Source organism: Apiospora aurea (assembly GCF_038362705.1).
Source record: "Apiospora aurea strain CBS 24483 chromosome Unknown utg000010l_segment0_segment0, whole genome shotgun sequence".
In the NCBI taxonomy this organism is placed as follows: Eukaryota; Fungi; Ascomycota; class Sordariomycetes; order Amphisphaeriales; family Apiosporaceae; genus Apiospora; species Apiospora aurea.
In genome coordinates this window covers 1,870,581-1,892,202 of record NW_027117397.1, presented here as the reverse complement: position 1 = coordinate 1,892,202, position 21,622 = coordinate 1,870,581, and the positions used below count along the sequence as shown (strand labels likewise).

The window sequence follows — 21,622 nt, the reverse complement described above, 5'->3', positions numbered from 1 at the left end:
GAGGCGCTCAAACCCTCCATACCTCCATACTGTGCCATGAACCCGCTTCCAGCAAACATGGCCCCTATCTACACAGACTCGCCGTTGCCATTGATTCCCACTCCCAAGTTCCAGACCGGCAAGGACGACCCCTTCACCATCGAGGCCTCGCACATGGCCCTGAGCCACAACGCCTTCATCCGCGGCTTCAACTCCATCTACCAGCAGGCCCCGCGCCTAGAGCAGGCCGCGGACAAGTCCAGCTTCGTCGGCTACTGTCTCGCCTGGCTCGACTGCGTCAGCACCCACCACCGCTACGAGGAGACCGAGCTCTTCCCCAGCATCGACAAGGCCGCCGGCCAGAAAGGCCTCATGGACGGCGCCGTCCACGAGCACGAGGCCTTTTACGGAGGCATGGGACGCATGAAGGCATACCTACAGTCCCAGGGCCCGGACTTCTCGAGCAAGGAGCTGCTGGCCATCATGGACTCCTTCAAGGACGCATTGCACAGTCACCTCAAAGCGGAGCCTCCGGCTATCGTGGCCCTGGCTAAGTACAGCACCGCCGAGAAGCCGATTGACATTCTCGGCATCGCCACGACTGCTGGTAAGCGACTTCCAAAAGCAAAAACACACTAATGTCCCTCAACTTATACCTGCTACTTATCTTACAGGCAAGAAACAGCTCAACCTCGGCTTCGTGTTCAATACCCTCCCCGTCTTCTTCCTCAACATGGAGACCGCCACGTTCGAGGGGGGCATGTGGCACGAGGTGTTCCCTCCTCTCCAAGGCTTCCTCAGAACCGTCATGTTGCAGCTGGTACCCTTGTGGCATTCCGACCGGTGGCGCTTTGTAAGCTGCAAGCCCGACGGCCAAGTCAAGTCCTTGGCAGTCTAAAGCTATCTGCTATTCCATCAAGGTTCACTTGATCCCAAATCCCTGTTTTCTCATCCGTCTGAAGAATACGCCGCTCACGCTTCTGGACCCTTATACTTCAAACAGTACCATGGCGTGGTGATGGCCCGAGTAGCTGTCATGGTTCACTACAGCCCGCAGTATTCGGTTCCTTTGTATAAGCAGCCTTCTCCCCCGAACGCCACCGCAGCTCTCCTCAAGAAATCCACCGTCTCAGCGGGCCGGCTCAGCATGGGCGAGTGGCTCGCTGCGATCTCCTCGCTCCAAAGGTCGGCCCCGGCCTCGCGCGCCGCCTGGACATAAGCCTTCTGGGCCTCGGGCGGGAACGCCCTGTCCTCGGTTGTGATCAGGCTCCAGCTTGGCACTAGTTGCAACAACGCATTGCTCGGTCAGTACATCACCCAATTTCCCTTTGGCAGAAGGTGGCCCAGTACACCTTACTTACCATCTAACCATCCAGCATACACATCCTTATCCCCCTGAGCAACCGTGGCCGCACCCTGCGGCGCCAACCATTCGACCCACTCCTCTCCCTCCTCGACAGTCAGGTCGTGGTAAAACGCATCACGTGCCGAGACCCTGATCGTTACGAACGTCTTGGTCGTACTCTCGCCGTCATCCTCGACGTCTTCATCAGTAGATACCAAAGGCTCGGAGTTGAACCGCCACAGCGGCGGCGGCTTCCCGCCCAGGGCCTGCAGGAAACAAACGCCCGAGGGCAGGAATCCGGTACCGACGGCGACGAAGCCTATGACGTGGCCAGTTTGTGCTCCTTCGACAGCGCGTTTCTCTGCTTCAGACTCGTGGCTGTTCGCAGACGATGTAGCTGAGGCGGCGAACCCCTTTATGGCGCTGGCCCCCACCACGGTCCCAAGCGAGTGCGCGGCGACGACCACATTGCGGCCCTGGGTAACCTCTCCCCGGATCACGTCGCGAACGGCATCCAGGTCGTCCAAGAACGTCATGTCCGGGTCCGACGACGCGGAGCGCAGCGCCACGGGCACGGCGCGGTATCCCTCCCCCTTCAGGCCGGCGACGACCTTGGACCAGTAGCTGGTCCCATGCCATCCCCCCGACACAAGGATGAAGGTCGGCTTGGTGCGCGACGAGGGGGCGATTGCCATATTGCCTCTATCAATGAATGAACTGTTCAATTATCGCTTCCTCTCATTAGACAAGATGCAATGGGAGGACAGAGGGAGTACGAGGGGGTGGAAAGGGATATATTACTCCCAAGTTCTGTGATTTACGGAATCTTCCAATCCGGCGCTGTCTACCGTGGTTGTCTCCGGCTTGAACAGCGAGACCGACTGGTGATATGCGGCTATCGTAAGGATGCACGCGGGGTGCGTGTCGTCCGTTGTTCTCGTTTGCTTACTCTTGGCCGACGTGGAGGGTTGCACTTAGCGAAGCAAGCAAGCAAACATCGCCATCTCGCCACACTTGCTAACCGCCTCCGTCAGCAATGCGTGTGCCATGGCGTGGGCCTGATAGGGCGCAAGTTATCGTGATCCCATCCATGCTTGGCTCTCGCCAAGCTCGAGATAGATTGACGGGATACCCTTTTCCGAAGAAAAAAGCACAGAAATCCTAACCAATGGGAATGAGGGGCCATGACTATCGCACCGCTGGTCTGACGGTAAGCATAATCAAGAAAAGACAAACATCGTATGATGCGAGCGCCCCAGCTGTGTGACCAAAATATATAATTGCCTATTATGTCGCAACGTAATGCCCGCTGTATTCCGATTGACCATATACGCTGCAAGCTGCAAGATCGCGAGGACTTCCCCTCTCCTGTACATCGTTACATTGTAAGATCGCGCCTCGGGCTATCCATGGTGAGCTATCACACCGGCTACTTGATAATACCAGACAACTATAGCGTCAATGCAACACCACAAAAACGATTGCGACAGTAATTCTCGGCAGTGATGTTGTGCATACACAAACCGGGGAAAAGGAGCAGTACCCATGTACGTACTCATACACCGACTGTCTACTCATTGAAGTTGAGTAGGTCGCTTGATTTTGGAAATTAAAAGGCAGCACGAGATAACTGCCCAGGCCTTGGCTGGTCGCGTGTACGTGGAGGGAAGCTAGAAAATGACCTAACCCCACGGATGGTCACAAGCATTCACAGAAACCCACCACATAAACATACATATGAATTGTGAACTGGTATCGTACTTGGAAAAAGCAACTAAGGAAAAGATAATTGTTCAATCCAACCCAAACGCCAAGGGTACGGTGATGAGTGAGTGAGTGAGCGAGCGGACGACAAACCAACTCAAGCCCCAACGTCCCATTTTAAAAGAACTTGCTCTTCAACCCGCCGAGGAGCATGTTGCGCTGCTGCTGCTTCATAAACTTGCTCGCGCTGTCCGCATAACTCTTGCTCGCGTCGGCGGCGCCCTCCATGCTGTCGCCCATCAGGTTCAGCTTCTCGGTTCGCTCGTTGAGCTGCCGTGTCAGGTAGTCGCCCCAGCCCTCGGCCTCGCCCGTCGCTACGCGGGGGCTAGCGGGCGGGGCCCCGCGCTTCTCGGCCGCGGCAGCCTCCATCATGCGCTTGCTGGGAGGTCGGTCCGGCCCACCGATGAGGAGGTCCAGGTCCAGGGGCGACACGTACTGTGTCCCGGAAAGCCACTGCACGTTCGAGATGGTGGGCCGCGGTGGTATGACAAGGTTCGGGTTGATCAGCACATCCGCTGTATTCTCGATCTCGCGACCGACACCCCAGGCACCCAGGATGGCAATCTCGGCGGGGCCGGTCCAGCAGAAAAGATTACCGTCCGAGTCGACAATCGCGTCTTCACTGCGGCTGCCGTCCATCATGTTGAGAGGCGCATGGTTGATCTCGCTAAGGGCTGGCAAGGAGAAAGCCCGAGCTTTACGGTCGCCAAAGATGCCGACCAGGGCCACGCCATAAACGTTGACCTTCGTGACGGCAGCAGACTCGCATAGATAGTCGTCGAATGACTTTGAAGCTCCTTTCGACGTACCTGGCCGCAGTAGGCGGATCTCGGTGGAGGTCACTAGGTCAATGGTTAGTATTGGGTCACCCTAACATAGTGAGGAAGGGGTTACTGACCGACAACAAGTGTGCCTTGGGTTTGCTTGCCTTCCCGCAGGCCTGCGACAGATTGGCCCGTGGCAACGGCCGGGCTTCCAGTGTTTGTCTCGATGGGACAGATTGAGACGACCTTGTCGTTCAACTGCGCAACTCCGAACGGGGTTGCCTTGTACCCATTGCCTTCCGGGAGCAAGACGAAGGTCAAGAGCTTGCCCATGTTCGTGCCAACAAAACAGCAGATGCTTGAGAATTTGTCACCATCTAGCGTAAGAACAGCAAACTCGATGGCTGTCGGCCACTCTTTAACAGATGATGCACTGGAGCCTCCACGGAGGAAGGATGAACGCTTGTCTTGCTTCGCGAATTCTGACATCGTAGCCTGGTAGATCACAGATGGGCCCCGCATATCAATGATGCTGAAAAAGCCGTTTGCGGAACCAACAGCAATGAACCCAATGTCGGACACCTTGGTCGCAGTGATTGGGCCTTGCATCATCTCGTATAGGCGGAATGGTTGAAGACCCTGCTTCAACGAGGGTTCGGTTCGGGAACTGATATCCGTCAGGCCACCCGGGTTGGGCTCGATCTGCTGGTCATTTTCGCGACCATAGAACCTGTTCCCGTCCCACTTGTAGATGACAAGCTCACCAGCATTCGTCCCGACAGCGAACTCGCCAGTGTTAGAGGCCATGCTCATCGCAGTAATGGTGACATCGTCGAACCGACCAACGGCACGCGGGACGTCGACCTGCAGCTGTGTGAAGTTCTCGATCTCGTCGCCGTGGCCAGCGTCCCAGATACGAACAGTGCCATCGGCATGGGCAACTTGAATAATGCTGCGGCCCTCGAACATGCGGCGTTGTAGAGGGGCCTCTTTTCCGCCCTTGAGAAGAGCTTCGCCTTGGTTGCGCGTCTCTACCATACCCAGCCACCTTGTTCGCTCAATGGTTGCAACTTCAAACTTGACAGCAAAGGGGTGGACGAAAGACATAGATGGGTGTAGCTGGTTAGTCGGCGAAATAGGATAGCCACTAGGGAAGCTCATGGTAGACACCTCGCCGGATGTCAACAGTGTCATGATAGCTATGGGATCCTGTGCACCAGCAAAATGTGGCGACAGTCGGGGTATCAAAAAGAAGTCGGCGACTTCCGTCATTGGGGGTGTTTGCAGGATACTCTGGCGCTTTCCCTTGCAGTACTCCGAAAGGATTGACCATGTCGATGTGGCATAGTTGGGAGTGATGCCCAACTCGATGAACGTCAGCCCATCAGGAGGGCTGTCGACTGTCTGACCGCCAGCAATGACGAGACCGCTGTCTTCGGGGTTCTCCTTGCAACACCAAGCGATGCGAATGTACGGGTGCTTCGCCAAGGAAGAAGATCCTGGATTCGGTACGGGTTTGTGAATATCCATGTCGTAGAGCGTCCGGGCCATGACGAGGCGCCCGTCCTTGTTCGAACCATCCCAGAATACCAGGCTGCCGTCCTCATGTGCCGTCAGGACGAACGTCCCCGTCGGATGCCATAGAGCTTGTACAAGCCTGGGCTGCCTTGTCGTCTCCGTTGCGACACAGTTACCGCCGGGGGCACCCGGAGGCACCTGGTACTCGTAGAACATGGTGGGCTTGTTCTGTTTAAACGAGTACACAACGGCACCGTGTGTGTAGGCAATGAGGAGCTTGCCGATGTCTCTGGGGTGCAGCTGCATGCTGACGATTGCTATGGCCCTCGCCTTGGGGTCCCTCTCAGCCCAGTAGTTCGGAATACGCAGCGGCGATAGACGCTCGCGGTCCAGATCGTAGGCAAAGACCTCGCCCGACTGTGTGGCCAGCAAGCACCAGTCCAGCATCGGGTCCGTAACCATGCATGAGACGACGCCGGGGCAATGGAAGCCGACGACGCGCTTCCCCGTATCCAGATCCCATATTATGATTTCGTTCTTGGTATCGAGACTGACCAGGCGATTCGCGCAGAACTGCAAGTCGGAAAAGGAACACGGTCGCGGCGGGACGAGGAACTTGTGAACGCGGTTTTGGCCGAAGACTTCGATGCGACCGGGGCCGAACTTGGACTCTCTCGTGCCGACGGCGATGAGGGACTGGACTGGTTCGTAGGCAATGCAGCTGTAGGAGAGAGGATACTAGTTAGCACGACAATAGACAATACGTCTAATGGGGCAGCATACCTGATTTGCGAATTGATGCCATAGCGCGTCCTGTCGTCGGGCGCGAAAAGATCCGGGGTCACTTTAGGAGAGAGGTCGTTGGACATGCCCGACTGCTTGCCCCGCAAGAAGCCCGCCATGGTGAATTCGGGTTTGGTTGTGAGAGTCGTGGGTCGTGGAGTCGCGATTCAAAAGAATGTGGTAGGCAGGTCAGTCAGTCAGATCTCGCAGGCTGCTGGCCTTTTTGCGACGAGGCTGGCAAACAAGTACTTGCGCAACAGAGAGGAGGAGAGACCTAGCTCGGCTGGATGTCTCCTATACCGTAGAGGTCAGTTGGTAAATCACAGCACTATCGACCAGCGCAGGCGGACCTGGATCTAATTGCAATCTTCCTTCAGGTAGATTGATGGGTGATTGTGGTGCCAGTCCACTCTAACCTGTAGAGCCAAGGACCCTTGGGAATTGTTGATTGGCGGGGAGGGGCGACGTCATCTTCTGGCCTTGGCACCCTGGCTAAGCCTGAGCCCGCAGTGCCGTCCCAGCCGTCCCGCCTCATCCTTGACAGCGAGCGCTGCGCTGCAGGCCATCTTTGGCGGCCAAATGGAGTCGACAAATGCAATGTACAATCCATGGGTGGTAGGTAACCTAGCTGCTATTCTTCTATCTATTTCTTGGTACAATCTCAAATTCCCATTCACGAAAATGCCGTATGAACGTCCTCGTATATGTCCCTAGGCATCCTTTTGGGTATGGCATTCCGAACGCCTGTGCCTCGAATCAAGCTAAACTTCAGGTCGGTACAACTCTACGATCCGAGAAGATCCGCAATCGCCTGCCGTGCCCATGCACTGAATTCCATCCGCCCCTCGTAAGTCAGGCTGCACATGCTGCAGCCACTAATCTTCTCATTCAGCGCGTCGACTGTCTTCTCGCTCTCAAGAAGCTTTTCTTTGAGTGACTCGATGTCGAGGGCTGCCTTCGAGACCGCCTGCTCGTGGTAGATGTCCAGCTCCTCCTTCTTGTCGGCGAGTAGAATGATCTCAATCTTGACAGCCGCGATCTCATCGAGGAGTTCGGCGACTTCTTCCTTCTTGCTCTTCTCAGCACTCTTCCCGCGCGCCTCTGCGGCCTTCAATCCCGCTTCAGTGCTGCTCAGCTTGGTCATGACTTCCTCGTTGGTGGATTCCAGGCTGTCGCGGACCGTCTCGAGGTCATGAATCTCACCCTCCAACTGCTCGATACGCGCAATGCGAGCCGAATCATCGGCACGAGCTCTGTCGAGAGATTTGCTGGCCACGTTAAGACTCTTCTTCAACGATTCGATGTGCTGCTTGTGTGAGTCGGCCATGTCGACCGCTGCGTCTCGTTCATTCTTGATGTCACGGTATTCTTCACGGGCTCGGTCGAACTCGTCTTTGTGCGAAGTGTAGAGTGCGTCAGATGCGGCGGCCGCTTTGAGCGATTCGTTCAGCTCCTCTTCCAGCTTAGCCATCTTGGGGATCTTGTCGCGGTATTCGAGAAGGAGGGCGTCCGTCTCGAGCTGCTTTACCTCGGCAGCCGCAAGCTCGTCACGCATTTTGCCCTCTACGTGTGCTTTGGCGTCTCGAACAGAGTCTTCAAATTCTTTCGAAAGCTTCTTCTTATCGGCAAGCATGTGTCTGACGTGCTCGAGGAGCACTGCTTTCTCGTGGGCAACTTCATCAAGCTCGTCTTCCTTCTTCGACAGCATTGCTTTGGTTCGCATAAACTGGGATTCCATCTGCTGGTAGGACTCGACTTCCGCATCTCTATGAGAGAGTGTGTTCTTTGTCGCGAGTAATTCTGCGTTCGCGTCCTTCAATTTTGCCTTGAGCTCGTCCACTTGGGAATTAGCAAGCTGAATTTGCTTTTGGGCGATCTCGAGCCGACCCGCGTGGTTCGTGTCCCCATGTGTAGCATCACCATTTGGCATGGACGACGACTTCTTGGCAACAAAGTGGTCACGCAAAGCTGACTTCGCTTTCTTTGTGGGCCGCGGATTTGCATCTCGAGAGCCAGAAATGTTGCTGGCGCGGCGTTTCTGTGCAGTCATCAAGGGCGGAGGGGTGCCGTCGTCTTCGCTGTCGCTGACGAGGTCTATGACAGCCGAATCTTTCTTCGCCTTGGGCAAGCCCCCGGAAGGGGTACCATGGCTGGATCCATGCTGTGGCTTATCCATTAGCTGGCGATGAACATTTGCTAAATTGAGTGAAGCAACCCAAGTATCCTATTTTTGATAGGCATCTACTTACGCCAGGCTTGACCTTGTTGGCCAGAGGAGTTGCGCTCTTGCTTCCAGGCATTGTCGACTTCATTGCAAATACGTTGGTGTGTGGTAGCGGGAAGTTGAAGTGCTCGATTCGTTCGGAAGTGCGAAATAGGGATTGTTTCGTGGCCAGTGAGTCCCAGTCAACCTACCACTGTCTGAAAGCGCTTAGATTGTTGGGAATGAAAGAGATATCTGCAGAAACTGCGGTGTACGAAACTCAGATGTCTGAAAACATCAAACTGCGAATGATTCGTGAGGTAGCCACGAGGCGTACATCCAGTTGATGTCATGTGAAGGACAGCTCAATCATTCGAGAGCTTGAGTTGAGAGGGAACAAATGGGGAGATCAGTGTGAGCAGGGCAATGAAGTACGTTCCTCAAACTTACTTGAATTCAATCCGGAAGGCTTTCGTCCATTCCCCAAAAAATCTTTCTGCAACATGAAATGAAATATAGCAGCAGGTGAGGTGTTGATGTAGGTATTGTAAATGAGGCAGGAGTGCAAACGCTCCTTCCGCACTTGGGCCACTCCCGCGCAGCTTCTCTTCTTTCCTCCTTAGCTGCATCATAAAATGTCTTCCAAGTGTTTATGGCAATCTCACGAAACGTTATACGAGGCTTTCAATGTAGATACTTAGTGAATAGGCACTCATGCGCGGTTGACTCTGCGATTATCCAACATCGTTTCATGGCCACCCACATCGGCGGACGTTCACCCGATCATCACCGACCATGATTTTAGCTGCCAACGACCATGGATCTTCAGCATGTGTTCTAGCAGTTGTGACCTGGATATGCTAGGGCTATCGATTCAATGTCACGATGCCAAATCCTAATGCAAGTTGCAAAACCTAACGTGAGACACCAAAAGGGAAAGCACAGAGTACAACCTGCTTTCTGCAATCATTTTGAGTAAAAATATGTTTTCGTTTGAGAATGACCACATGATGTCGCGCTGGGGGTTTTTGGATCAAGGAAAAGTGATGGCTGCTCTCCGAGACCACCAAACTACTCGAGCGTAGCTACGCGTATATCAACTGGTTTGAGACATCCAGTAAGCCATGTTGTCGTATGCCAGAACTTGATTTCAACGCAAACACCTGCACGATGGGGCAGAACCCCCATTCCTCTTTTGTGGCAGGTCAGCACTGCCGAAGCGAACACAGATGCCGAATGAATCACACACAGATATACAAGTACAAGAACAACAATATTGGCGATGAACTGAACCAAGCGCATCGTGAATGCCCCCGGTGGCAGCTACTCTTGGTGCGCTTGGTTTTAGCAAGGGCAGCCCGTTGAAGAAACTTACAATTCGTCGGCGATATATCCCCATCAATAGCCACAGAATGCTTCATTGCAAAGGTTCGTTAAAGGGAAGATACTGATGGCCAGGCTATAGTTTAGATGACACCTGTATTGAAACGATGGATCAAAATGCCGGTCAATGGATCTCAGTTAGGTTACGTCTCCTGACCGGACGGGCGTTCCTCGGGTTTTCTCTTTCTGGAGAAAGCGATCCCTCCGAGGTAGTTATGCCGAATAACAAAATCCCTCCAGATCAATTCGTCCCTCTCTAAAAGCGATTCGCTGATCTTACCAACGGGATTATCTACGCACTGCGTGGGTGATTGTCAGGCGACGTTATATAATTATCTCCCATATCAGCCACATGGCTCGGAGTAGCCGTGGGCTATATAATGGTCATGTTCTCACGTTTCGTATAATTGGTGCTGATGTTTGTTTCATCAACGTGCTGATGTGAGTAATCCCTTGTCGTCGAAGTCCGTATGGCGCTGACTGAGCCTCAAGCCACAGGTGATGGTCGGCGTGTCTGCCTGCTGCAAGGCAATGGTGGTGTTGGTTCGATGTGGAATGCAGAGTTGAGGCACAAGCAGCCATCGTCATTTAAGTCGGTCTTGAAGGCCAGGTTCTTATTCCTGTAGTCTGGGCTCTTGAGTGCGAAAGATCCCGGACGGGCTCCAAGTGGAAATGCACCAATCACGGTCGTTGCCGACTGTCCGGCAGCCAATAGGATCTGTCAACTGGCGCCGCACGCAACCACATCCAAAGTGCCATGCAGAAGAAGATGACCAACCAGGTCAGTTCGTTAACACGAGCAAACATCTCGGACAATTCTAAATCGAGTTCGTTTATGGGCTGAGTTGGTAGTTGGACAGGGGCTGTACCGAGTGCATGTGCATGTCCACATCTCTGTAAATGGCAACTGACATAAGCGTCCAATGTTGAACCCAAACAGAGCTAACCGATCATCGACCTGCTTGAAAACGGACACGATCAACTGAACCTCGATTTCCCAGAAACACCAGAGACAAATGAAGTAAAGCGAAAATCTGCTGCCAAAGTAAATTGCATCGCATTTATGCGATATACCCCCGTTTGCCTGGTACAGGAACCGTCACATCGATCTGCATCTACAAAGCACGTCCAAATCAATCTCAGATATCTCCGGCACCATTGTTTTAGGCTAGTACTTGCAGGGAAGCCTGCATGGAGGCTGACCTAACCTCATCAACAGCCACGTGCGTGAAATCTGATCACTTCGCCCCCATTTAGAAGACCATGTTAGAAATCCAACTACAATTCTGGACGGTTTATCGTGGGGGCGCATGAGCACTAACTCCCACGTGGTGTCTCATCCACGACAGTCTAGCAGGATTGTCGGGAACCCCATTAATCTTAACGGGGGTAGACGAATCGCGGAGGCACTTTGTATGCTTCTCATTGGTGACCGGCATATGCCTTACATGGCATCCTTCTATAAGCCAGTGAGGCTCATACGAGTGACATACCCACACACAGCGCTAGAGTAAAAGGGGTCACCGGTGAGGACTCGAATATAGCAGTACACCGAGTGATGGAATGAGGAAGCAACAAGACTGGACAGCCCAGATCAGAACCATAGCATGTACATGTATATCCGAATAATCACGGCACGGATGCGACCAACGGACATCCGTTTTGGGAGCATGTAAGCCGACCCCAAGTTTGCTTCCCTCAGTTACTCTTATAAGATCAGACCCAACACCAGTTTAAACATACGTTGACACCTTCTACTCGAGCATTCTATTCGGTTAACTTCATCCAGCTCCATACACTGACGGTTTTACACGCAAAACAAAGACACGCAAGACGACCTCCCCTTAAACCTGAACTTCAGTTAGAAGCCCGAGCTCTGTCAACATCGTCTAGAGATCACCAACCCCACCAGGACTTTACAATTTCACCTACATCCACAATGAAGTTCACTGCTTTCAACGCTGTCCTCTGCCTGAGCCTAGTAGCTGGCACGCTGGCCTCTACCCAAGGGAACCCTTCTGACCTGAATGCTGCCAAAGATCACAAGCGCGTGGTTGCTGCTCGTGTAAGTTGAACGAACCTGGCATACTATCCCTGCCTCGAGAGCACTTGTATTCTGCTGCTACAGACACTCACATCTACAAATTACCACGAAACTGACACCCGAATAGCAGGTCACGGCCGCCAAGGACCACAACCCCACAGTTGCTGCCCGAGTAAGTCCGACAAGCAACTCCCAAATTCCACGCTGGCTGATAATCCAGATTCCCGTCGCCAAGGACCATAAGCACACTGAAGCCGCCCGAGTAAGTCCGAGATTTTCAGGCATATACGCGTTTGTTGTCTAATCCAAGATTCCGATAGGCGCCTGTGGCAAAGGACCATACTCCCGTCCATGCCGCGCAGGAACCCACCTTTGTCACTCTCGTCGCACGCCCCAAAGATCACAAGCACTATCAAGCTGCAGTTGTCAGTTATTTCCCTGTCCTCTTCCTCCTTCTATCCTCCAGGCCTCAGTATAGCCTGCTGAGTGTACCGTGAAGACCATACACTGATAGCAGAGTTCTGCCACAGAACCCTGTGCCTACCCAGGTCGACTAGGATGTTTCTCTTCCATACGCACTGTTCCGGCGCCGATACATCTGGTTTGATACCCAATGATTTGTTGAATACGTATATAGACTCTTAGGTCGGGGGAGGTATTATGTTTTTTTTTGGACAGGGTAAAATAGAGGCTAGGGGTGGAATTGTTAATATCATAGGGGACGCAAGTAGATGTCATTGAAATGCATGATTTCCGTTTCATTCGCATTAGCTGAACTGAACCTAAAGTCTGCCTCTCCACTAAAAAGTCTGGGGTTTTACAAGGTGCACCGGCCAGTACTATAGGTAGAAGCAGAAAGCATCACACTTGACAGAAGTGGGAGGCCTCAATCTAACCATTTTCCAACGCGGAGACACTAGCAATATATCCATCCGACTATCCATCACCGTTCTTTTGCATCCGACAACTCGTTCCGCCCGGAGACTTATCCCGTCATGGGGAGTGGGGGGCGCGCCTCACCTCAGCCCTAGCAGTCCTAGGCCCGCTAAGGGAAAAGCGCCTGAACCACAGCCCCCGGGCCATGACGTCAAAGCGCCAGGCGCGCCCACTAAAAAGTCCTACGCACGCGTAACATCAACCCCATAGCCACTTACTTGCATGCATCCTGTTCGGGACATGACATCTGGCTGGCTGGCTGGCTGGCGGGTGGGTGGTCCCGTGGGATGACATGACTGGTGAGAAAAAGAAACGAGGAAAAGCAAGATTTTTCCCGTCGTACAATAACTACTTTTCCCCTCAATCCTCTCTGGTCTGAACTGATCTGATCTAACCATCCCATTCTTTTAACCGTCGTTAACAACACTAAATAAAATCCCCGACACGTCAATCGCCAATCCAAGCATCACCAAAAAGTGACAGCTGGAACTCTATCCATTAGCTTCCTTGGTCCCCTGCCCCACCGAAAACACCGTCATCAAACCATTTGAACTGGAAGGGCGAAAATGTTGTTCAAAAAGCAGCACTCCAAGCAAGACTCCAAGTCGTCCACGAACAGCCAAGCTTCAACCCAGTCCTCCTCCTCATCATCCCAGGGAGGCTCGATCCGGGACTCCACCACCGCCATGCCCAAGTCCGTCAACTCGATGCGCACATGGGAGGTGCAGAACCAACAAGAGCAAGGACGGTCACGGGCTGGCGCTACCAGCAGCTACGCGCACGCCGGGACGAATTGGGATCAGAGGAACGAGGACCTGGAGAGGAAGGCACAGGGTCTTCCGCTGAGGGCCCCCAGCGTCAAACAGAGCTGGAAGAACAGGCTGTTCAAGGGGCCCGGACTGGGCATCTACAATTAACCGAGAGGATGGATGGGGGTGACGCCAGGATCAACATCACTGTTACTAAGTCGAAGTTAAGACAGCACGAAAGAGACAACATGTACGATACATATGTATTACCAGGAGAGAGTGGGACGGTAGCGGGGCAGAGAGAGAAATATCAACGAATTGCACATAACCAAAGGATTGTCACCCATCACCTACTGGCGGTAGCTTAGCATCGAATCAAAGTAAAGGCAAAACGAGAAGAAGAAAAAAAATTAAGTGGCCACCAGCACAACGCGACCCGACACTCTGACCCCAAGTTCTTCAAGGCTGGGGCTGTATGAATTCCCAGGTGATAGTCACGTCAACATCAGGCGAGCTGTAACAATCAGCCATGCCCCAAGCAGAGCACTTATCAGTCCCCGCGCACGTGCTATTGTGCAGAGTCATCATCAGATTGGCAAAGGTCTCAATATCGCCATTACCGATCCTGTTCTCGGGGAAAGTGTGTTCAAGGGGTATATGTCAGCCTGCCTGCATTCTTCTCACAAGTTTGCCGCCAGAAGCCGTGACTAGGAAAAAGACAAAAGAAAGAAAGAACACGACCTACGTTGCGTTCTGGGTCAGGTTCTCGCCAATCTTGGAGATGGTGAGCTGGCACGTGCCGTTGGTGATCATGGGGCTCGCCACCGAGTCCCCCGGCCAGTGGCTGGCGGTCCAGTAGCCCGGCATGCCCGTGGCGTTGCGGAGCAGGGCCTGGCAGTCGGCCAGGCGGGGCGGGGTGCCCTGGGTCGTGTTGAAGATCAGCCCCGGCTCGCAGTAAATTTGCTTGTCGTACGTGCCCTGGAACTGGACCTGCGCTCCACCGCAAGGGTCCTCCTGCCCCGGCGCCGCTGCTGCTGCGTTCTCTTGGCAGTGTCGGCTAAGCAGCGGCGGCGCGGGCGGCGAGGGCGATGATGGTGAGGAGGACAACGACCCGTCGCCGAGGATGCCGGTGGTCAGGGCCAGGAAGAGGCATGCTCCCAGGGAAGAGACGAGACGCATTCTGGCACTGGGCTAAGACGCCGAATAGAGTGTATTGGTAGTTATGGTCTAGGATCTGTTATCGCAGTAGTCTGGCGAAGGGAAGGGAGGAAAGGGGATCAGTCTCGCAGAAGCGGGCGAGCATCTCGGGCTTATCAAGACGAGGAAGCTTCCCTCTCGTGCCACCACGAGCTCAGAACAAAGTAGCTGGCATGCTCTGTAGCTCCAGAGCGAAGCACCTACTGCTGCTCGCCTATTTGTTTGCTGTCTGTAACACCGTTGTATCTACACGCATGGGTTGTACGATGAAGGCATTTCGCTCCCATTTTGCACCATATCTAGATCTGCGGTTTCCTTCGGCTAAGGCCGGTGGCGGTGGCACTTGATGCACATTCCAGATGCCACGATAGGTTCGCTATTCGATTCCGCTGTTCTACCTGGATTGGGCGACATCCACGATGATGCCCATGATGAGAAAACAGTTAGCGCAGTGCACCCCGTTGCGCCGGGTGTCGGTATTGTGGCTTATCATCTACCGTGGAACCGACCGAGGTTCCCCCGCCGGGCAGTTTTCTTTTTCTGCTACCAACCTGTGCAAGTGCAATGGAATGCAACGTGGGGGTGAAGGGTCGGGGTTGCCAAGGCGAGGTGATACAGGGATTTTGCCGTACGCGAAGATTTGACAAATTACCACTGCGACACGCTGACTCGTACGCCCTTTTGCGACGCGCCGACTTAGCGTTGGCGCTGGCACCACCGCGTTGGATAAGGGAACGTTGTCCTTGACCGGAGCAATTTGAACTTAGTACCGCTGCGCTCGCTGAACCTACGTGTGTACCATTCGCAGTAGTGGCACCAATGGTTTGACCCGGTGAGGAAAGGGTATTACGATCGCAACCTGCATATCTGGGGTTGGTGGCCGACGGTGATCGAAACGGTCCCGTGTAGCCCAGTCAGGCGACCGGTGTCGTGTCTTGCGTCGATTGTCACCTCGAGCCAGCAAAGGCCCGCGAGATGGGACGAATCATCACTAGGAGTATCGGAAAGAAGCCTGCAGTCGCATGATTGTGTAATTCCGCCATCAATGACGGAGGGGCGTTGCTCGTGGGCTATCTATTGATCTCCGATTGGGTACCCTGATAGTCAATCCGTTGCCGATAGGATTCGATTCCGGCATCCCAAGCAAGTATTCCAGATGGACCTGCCTGATCAGGGAGTTCGAATGAGCCCAACGAACCACTTCCTTTGCCGATAGGCTCTTGCCCCTGCATCCCTAGGCATGCATTAGTGGAGTATAAAGATCGGGCGATTACCGGTTTTAGCGTCCGATGTGACCCCTTCCCTGTACACGGACTTGAAAGCGCTCTTGGCATCCATGCCAGCAGCCTGGGTACCCCAAGAGCCATCCTCTCGCTTCAACCGGGCCCGGCCGAGTGAACAAGTCCACGCGAGCCTTTGGTTCGGCTCGGGATTGGATTCAGAGCAGGCCGATCATGGTTCATGCACATCATCTCCAAAACATCACTTTGACAAATAAGTAAAGGCCACTCAGCCCAAAGGACGAAGGAGACCCTCTTCGTTGCTGACGGGTTTATGCCATTGTATTACGATGTGCGTTATTGTTCCTCCACAATCCGGGAGCTACCTTCCTTTCGTCACGACTATGGCCCTGGTAGATAATATCATTCATGTGTGTCTCGAGTCAAGCAGAAGCCATTGAGCACTACACGTGGTCGTATTGACGCCGAAGGGGAGGTCACTATATTGACTATAGTGGTCCGTGATATAGGTCGTGCACGGGGAAAGATAACTGCCTGTGGGGCTGACTAGCAACGAGTGGTCAGAAAGTGCCATCTCCACTTGCCCTATCAGACCTCCCGTCAGTATGGATGGCATGTGAAAAGCTCTGCTGGGCGACATTTGTATCTAATCTCCTTTTTTTTCGACTGTCGATGGTATCTATCATGGGCTGGTGGTATAGATACGGCCGGAGCCCGTGGTGTGTAGCTATGTCGTTTCCTTTGGTCTCCAGGCTCAACCTCGTCCTTCGTTAGTAACAAGACCGCTTTGCCGGTCATCTCTGCAACATCCATCCGCTCGCTCTTGTGTCGACTCAGACATAGCCACTCGTTTCACTTCTCTTAACTAAACAGCTCTTGTCATGGCTTTCAAGCGAGTCGGAGCCGCCGTGCTATTTCTACAGGCCACCTTGCAGACCCAAGCCGCCGCACTTGGTAAGGATGAATCCTGCGCTTGCGACAAGCCCACCGTTCGCTACGTCGTCGTGGACACGCCCCCTCCCCCTCCCCCTCCTCCTGTCAACACCTCTACCCATGCCGTGCCCGTTGCGGTCGCCGCCGCCGTCGAGCCCGAAACGCCCGTGACTAACGGCGCCGCTGTATCAGACTCCCCTCCTAGCCTCCCCCTGGCCGTGCCCGCCACGCCCATCGTCAACGCCACGAGGACCTTCACCCCCATCACCCCGCCCGGCCTGGACTGCTCCAAGAAGGAGAACATCGTCCCCTCGTCCAACGTGTCCCTGTACTATGGCGCCGCCCACTCGGACGCGGGAGCCTCGACTCTGCAGGAGTCGAGCCTGAGCGGCGGCCTGGTCAACTTGACCCTGGCTGTGAGCACTGGGGCCGTGGCTCTGGAGTACATCGACTCCGTCACCAAGGTTGACTGCGGCGACGATAGCTTGACCGTCTCCTTCAGCGATAGCGATGCTTATAAGACCGCCTTCGACTCTTGGTCGTCCCTGGAGACGCTGTTCATGATCACCAACCACTTGGGCAACTGCGACGTCGAGTTCGAGCGCGGCTTCTTCAAAGTCGACAAAGTCGCCGCCGGCGCCGCGGCCAACACCATCTCCTGCAGCGCCAGCAAAGAGCAGATGCCCAACATCGCAGAATCCTGCGAGATGACCTTCTCCTCCATCCCCACCACCAGCCTCACCAAGCGCCTCACCCTCGACCCGAGCGTCAGCATCGCCTTCAACAAGCAGTGGTCCGACGTGACCCTGTACGAGCAGTCCCCCTACGTCAAGATCGCCGCCGACGAGGCCGCCTTCGCGGCCAACGTGACCTTCTCCGGCACCTTCAAGTACAGCTTCCTGTCCTGGAAGCTCGAGGCCTTCTACTTCGACCTCGACACCGCCCTCGACGCCGACCTGCAGCTGTCGGCGTACGTCGCGGCCGGCTACGCCAACCGCTTCCAGTACGCGCCCGACAGCCTCGCGTACAACCTCGTCGACGTGCCCGGCGTCGTGACGCTGGGCCCGGGCGTCGCGTTCGGCATCGGGCTCGACCTCGCGACGTCGGCGGGCGTCAACGTGACCGCGGGCGCGGGCATTTCGCTGCCCGACGGCAACGTGCACCTGGACCTCAAGGACGGCGCGTCGGCCGCCACTTCGGGTTGGCAGCCGCAGTACACGAGCTTCGCGCGCATCTCAGAGCGGGGCGAGGTGCAGGCCAACATCAGCGCGTCGGTGACGGTGCAGCTGGCGCTCAAGTTCCTCGGCGGGCTGGTGGACCTCAGCAGCGGCCTGACGGCCGAGCCGGCCTTCCACAACCGCTTCGTCCTGGACGGCGCCCAGAGCGCCGACGCGCACGCCGGTCTGGACCCGCTGAGCCCCACGGCCGCCGAGACGTGCGGGAACGGGGTCCAGCTCCGGTCGGACTTCTTGTTCGCGCTGTCGGGGTTCATCACCAAGTACTGGAGCTCCCAGATCTGGAACACCGAGGTGCCGATCGTGGATAAGTGCTACTACTTCAACGGCACTCAGTCCTAGATCTGGGGTGAGCATTTAATAATTGTGTGTAATTTTTAATAGCTGTACCCGGTGGGAGTAGATACCTGATAATACCAATGGTAGTTCAAAATGCTTCAACAAAACCCATTGCAGCGAACCCCTCTCTGGCTGGAAACACACCAAAAGCTTGAAAAAAGAGACAAGAAATCTCTGGTGTATCGTGTAATTTCGGAGGCCCTTTTCCCTGTACAGAGGCGACCAACGCCATGCCTATATATAAACAGTTGTATATCATTCCCAGTAGCCAGCTACCTTGATGTTTTTGTATTTGTAGTGGTGGGACCGAGTGCACATCGAGCTACACCCCCGTGGGCAACTCTCCCCCGTCTGCTTCGCTGTGGATAGCTCCGTCGGTTTAGGCGGCAAACGTATCCCTTTATATGGGCCAACATTCCCAGCACGAGTTATGGCAACTGGTCGTTGATGCGAGTTCGAGTTTGAATGGGGGTTCAAAGCTCCGCTGTTGAAGGGACATAGCCAGGCCACCAGTTTCCCTGAAGCTCTTGGTATCAATAAGCCTGTATTCCGGGGCGGGCAACTAGGCAGGTGGTGTCCAGGAGGGAATTAAGTCGGGGTTGAAGGTAACACTGATATACTTACCAAGGTATATACGTACTATTGGATAACAGGTTCCTTTTTCTTTTCTTTACACAACAATGAGGTGGGAAGTCCCCGCCGGGTTTTTCGGATCATCGAATTCCTTGCCGTAGTGCTTCCTCCGCCGGTAGAGGACGAACGTGACGCTAGTAAGCAGGACGAAGCCGATCGCCGTGAAGGTGGAGAAGAGGACGACTTGTCCGTCGGGCCTGGACGACTCACCGTCGCGTCCATGGAGAAGAGACGGCATCTGTATCTCGCGCGACAGCAGCAGTGGCACCAGGCCGTCTCCTCGGTTGCCATAGTGCGGGAGAGCTACCATTATATAAAAGTGTAGGCGCAGGTCGATTATAATAGGCCTTTGTAGTGGTGGTCACGAGGGGTTTTGGCGTGCTGTCACTATCGAGAAAAGAGAAAAGAAACAAAGGTATAATAATGGTCTTTTTTCTTCTTCGCGTCCTGCACAGGTGAGTTTAGTTGGAATGTGTCCTTGTGTGTCGTGGTGCGGCTGGTCTGTATTCTAAGGGAAGATCTTCCTATCGAGAGGGAAGGATATGCTTGCCACCCAATCAGACACAGGCCTGTATAATTGCAACCATAACCAAGGGACATGGATCATTATCACCACGGAGAATGCCCCGGAAGGCAGCTGTGACATAGAGTCTCACGCCTCTAAACTCAAACTGCATTTGTCACTTGACCCCCTCTTCGGGAACCGAAATGTTTGGGCTGTAACAGCGCCGAGCCACGTTTGAGCCGCAATGCAGGGGTATGGTCTTAGACTTTCTTTCAGCAACTGGAATCAATAACCGGACGAAACACGTGCGCAACCGTCACATGCCTTCTAGTCTGTTTGATTCCCATTCTGTGTCATGAGTACATGCGGTATTATTGATATTGCTCGATGCCGATGTGGACAGGCCGGGCGGCTCGACAAGCTTTTCTGACGCGTTATTCTAAATAATTGAGTTTTCTCTCACAGAGACAGCAGATAGAATATGCTTATCAGTTGAAGATGGATTTCTTGTTAACATGCATCTTAAATATTGGTGAGACGCACGAGGGAAAAGAAAGTCAAATTTCCGAAACAGACGCCCGCCCCCCAAACCAAGTACGATCAAATCTACTTCGCGCCCGTGCAGGTAAACACACTAGCCCCCGCCCCATCCGTACTCTCCTGACAGCTCAACTTGCCCGAGTACGTGATCTTGAACTCGGCCGCGCCGTCGTAGCTGAGCGTGAGCGCCAGGTCGGCCTTGGTGTTGGTCTTGACGTTGCCCGTGCCGAGGCCGATGGTCATGTTGGAGGTGGAGATGGTGTAGCCGCCGCCGAGGCCGAACGCGGGGGAGCCGGCTTGGAGTCCGCCTGGTTTTCAAGTCGGTCAATCAGAGTTGGTGGCCTACTAGGTTGTTGTCTTTTTATTCAGGGGTACATGATGGCTTAGGGGCGGCCTGTGCGGTTTCTCCCGTCCATGCACAAGGGGAGGGGAAAGTGATATCGGACGAATGGAGTTTCTTCTCCGAGGGGGAAATACAGCAGAAGCAGCAGCGCTTGATGACGGACGGGGGGCATAACTTACCTCCGAAACTCGAACCCTCGGCCCAATTGATGCCGCATCCGACGCCAATGTCTCCAAACGGCGCCAGCGATCCACTGACTGATAAGGAGCCGGTGCCGTTGGACGCCGTGCCGTTCGTGCCGACCGTGTTGACCGTGACGTTGCTGGATGCGGATGCCGACGGGGCTGCCATCACACCGCTGGCGGCGCCGCTGAGGAGGACGATGGTGGAGAGGCTGAAGGAATGCATGGTGATAAATGGCTGGTAGGTGTTAAGCGAGTGAATGTGTCTGAGTGGGTTAAAGAATGCAATTTTCAGCGATTGCGAAGCGTCAAAGGAATGTAGAGAGTTCGGCTTGGTCTCGTCACAAACAAACCGGGCAGGATGCGAGGAGTGGAGGTGACTAGTTATATAGTTCAACAGCCCGTGATGTCCAAAGGCTAAGGATTACTTGCACTGCCTGTTCGCATAGTATTCCGCGAGTGTATAAATCTTGGTATTCGCCGAATACACTGTAATAAGGTTTGCAGAGACAGCGGTACCCATGCCTGTCACTCGCCCCCAAGTCTATTAAGGGGCTGTCCAGGCCTTTTGCCAATGCTCTAGATATTGTGGCACTTGATCTCGACCAAGATGGATTCGAGAGTAGAGACGACTGCCCGTAGAGAGCAGCAGAATAGGGGTTGCCGTGATTCTTAGAGCCAAATGGCGATATCGCGATGCCGATATGGTTGATGGAACAGTCTGGGCTCGATCTAATTCGGGGTGATGGGCACTAATTATTTAAGAATTCGGTCCTCGCCTTTGCCTCAACATAGCTTCCATCGAACGACCGGGACATTTGTCAAGCCTTGGGTTCTCCGGCCACTGTACTCACGCCGGTCACTAACCTCTCCTATTCTATGGTTCTTCGGTGGAAAGCGGACTGAGCTCGGTTGCGTGGGCCGAACCGGTAGAAGACATATGGCAAAGGCGCCACAACCACGGCAACGAAGCCCAAGACAGATGTGGCCCACGTCTCCCCGAGTC

The 21,622-nt window shown here is 54.3% G+C and overlaps 10 protein-coding genes across 10 annotated transcripts; 4 read left to right on the top strand and 6 right to left on the bottom strand.

Annotated features, from left to right (window-relative positions):
• Positions 1-57: 57 nt before the first annotated feature.
• PG986_014623 (uncharacterized protein) lies at positions 58-877 on the top strand (the record flags this gene model as incomplete). The annotated part of the gene is made up of 2 exons (XM_066850845.1): positions 58-586; positions 654-877. 2 exons carry the CDS (start codon positions 58-60, stop codon positions 875-877), a joined length of 753 nt encoding a protein of 250 aa, XP_066693083.1.
• Positions 878-1,023: 146 nt separating this feature from the next.
• Positions 1,024-2,019, bottom strand: PG986_014622 (uncharacterized protein; the record flags this gene model as incomplete). The annotated part of the gene is made up of 2 exons (XM_066850844.1): positions 1,024-1,259; positions 1,341-2,019. The coding sequence occupies 2 exons, from the start codon at positions 2,017-2,019 to the stop codon at positions 1,024-1,026; spliced, it is 915 nt and encodes a 304-aa protein (XP_066693082.1).
• A 1,186-nt stretch (positions 2,020-3,205) lies between these two features.
• On the bottom strand, positions 3,206-6,272 carry PG986_014621 (uncharacterized protein; the record flags this gene model as incomplete). Its single annotated transcript, XM_066850843.1, has 3 exons — positions 3,206-3,930; positions 3,987-6,091; positions 6,154-6,272. 3 exons carry the CDS (start codon positions 6,270-6,272, stop codon positions 3,206-3,208), a joined length of 2,949 nt encoding a protein of 982 aa, XP_066693081.1.
• A 665-nt stretch (positions 6,273-6,937) lies between these two features.
• Positions 6,938-8,453, bottom strand: PG986_014620 (uncharacterized protein; the record flags this gene model as incomplete). Its single annotated transcript, XM_066850842.1, has 2 exons — positions 6,938-8,314; positions 8,403-8,453. 2 exons carry the CDS (start codon positions 8,451-8,453, stop codon positions 6,938-6,940), a joined length of 1,428 nt encoding a protein of 475 aa, XP_066693080.1.
• A 3,225-nt stretch (positions 8,454-11,678) lies between these two features.
• Positions 11,679-12,280, top strand: PG986_014619 (uncharacterized protein; the record flags this gene model as incomplete). The annotated part of the gene is made up of 4 exons (XM_066850841.1): positions 11,679-11,804; positions 11,911-11,955; positions 12,004-12,045; positions 12,104-12,280. 4 exons carry the CDS (start codon positions 11,679-11,681, stop codon positions 12,278-12,280), a joined length of 390 nt encoding a protein of 129 aa, XP_066693079.1.
• A 1,005-nt stretch (positions 12,281-13,285) lies between these two features.
• Positions 13,286-13,636, top strand: PG986_014618 (uncharacterized protein; the record flags this gene model as incomplete). The annotated part of the gene is made up of 1 exon (XM_066850840.1): positions 13,286-13,636. The coding sequence occupies one exon, from the start codon at positions 13,286-13,288 to the stop codon at positions 13,634-13,636; it is 351 nt and encodes a 116-aa protein (XP_066693078.1).
• A 291-nt stretch (positions 13,637-13,927) lies between these two features.
• PG986_014617 (uncharacterized protein) lies at positions 13,928-14,647 on the bottom strand (the record flags this gene model as incomplete). The annotated part of the gene is made up of 2 exons (XM_066850839.1): positions 13,928-14,093; positions 14,214-14,647. The coding sequence occupies 2 exons, from the start codon at positions 14,645-14,647 to the stop codon at positions 13,928-13,930; spliced, it is 600 nt and encodes a 199-aa protein (XP_066693077.1).
• Positions 14,648-16,787: 2,140 nt separating this feature from the next.
• Positions 16,788-18,416, top strand: PG986_014616 (uncharacterized protein; the record flags this gene model as incomplete). Its single annotated transcript, XM_066850838.1, has 1 exon — positions 16,788-18,416. One exon carries the CDS (start codon positions 16,788-16,790, stop codon positions 18,414-18,416), a length of 1,629 nt encoding a protein of 542 aa, XP_066693076.1.
• A 667-nt stretch (positions 18,417-19,083) lies between these two features.
• On the bottom strand, positions 19,084-19,356 carry PG986_014615 (uncharacterized protein; the record flags this gene model as incomplete). The annotated part of the gene is made up of 1 exon (XM_066850837.1): positions 19,084-19,356. The coding sequence occupies one exon, from the start codon at positions 19,354-19,356 to the stop codon at positions 19,084-19,086; it is 273 nt and encodes a 90-aa protein (XP_066693075.1).
• An 801-nt stretch (positions 19,357-20,157) lies between these two features.
• On the bottom strand, positions 20,158-20,842 carry PG986_014614 (uncharacterized protein; the record flags this gene model as incomplete). The annotated part of the gene is made up of 2 exons (XM_066850836.1): positions 20,158-20,399; positions 20,614-20,842. 2 exons carry the CDS (start codon positions 20,840-20,842, stop codon positions 20,158-20,160), a joined length of 471 nt encoding a protein of 156 aa, XP_066693074.1.
• Between the last annotated feature and the right edge of the window lie 780 nt (positions 20,843-21,622).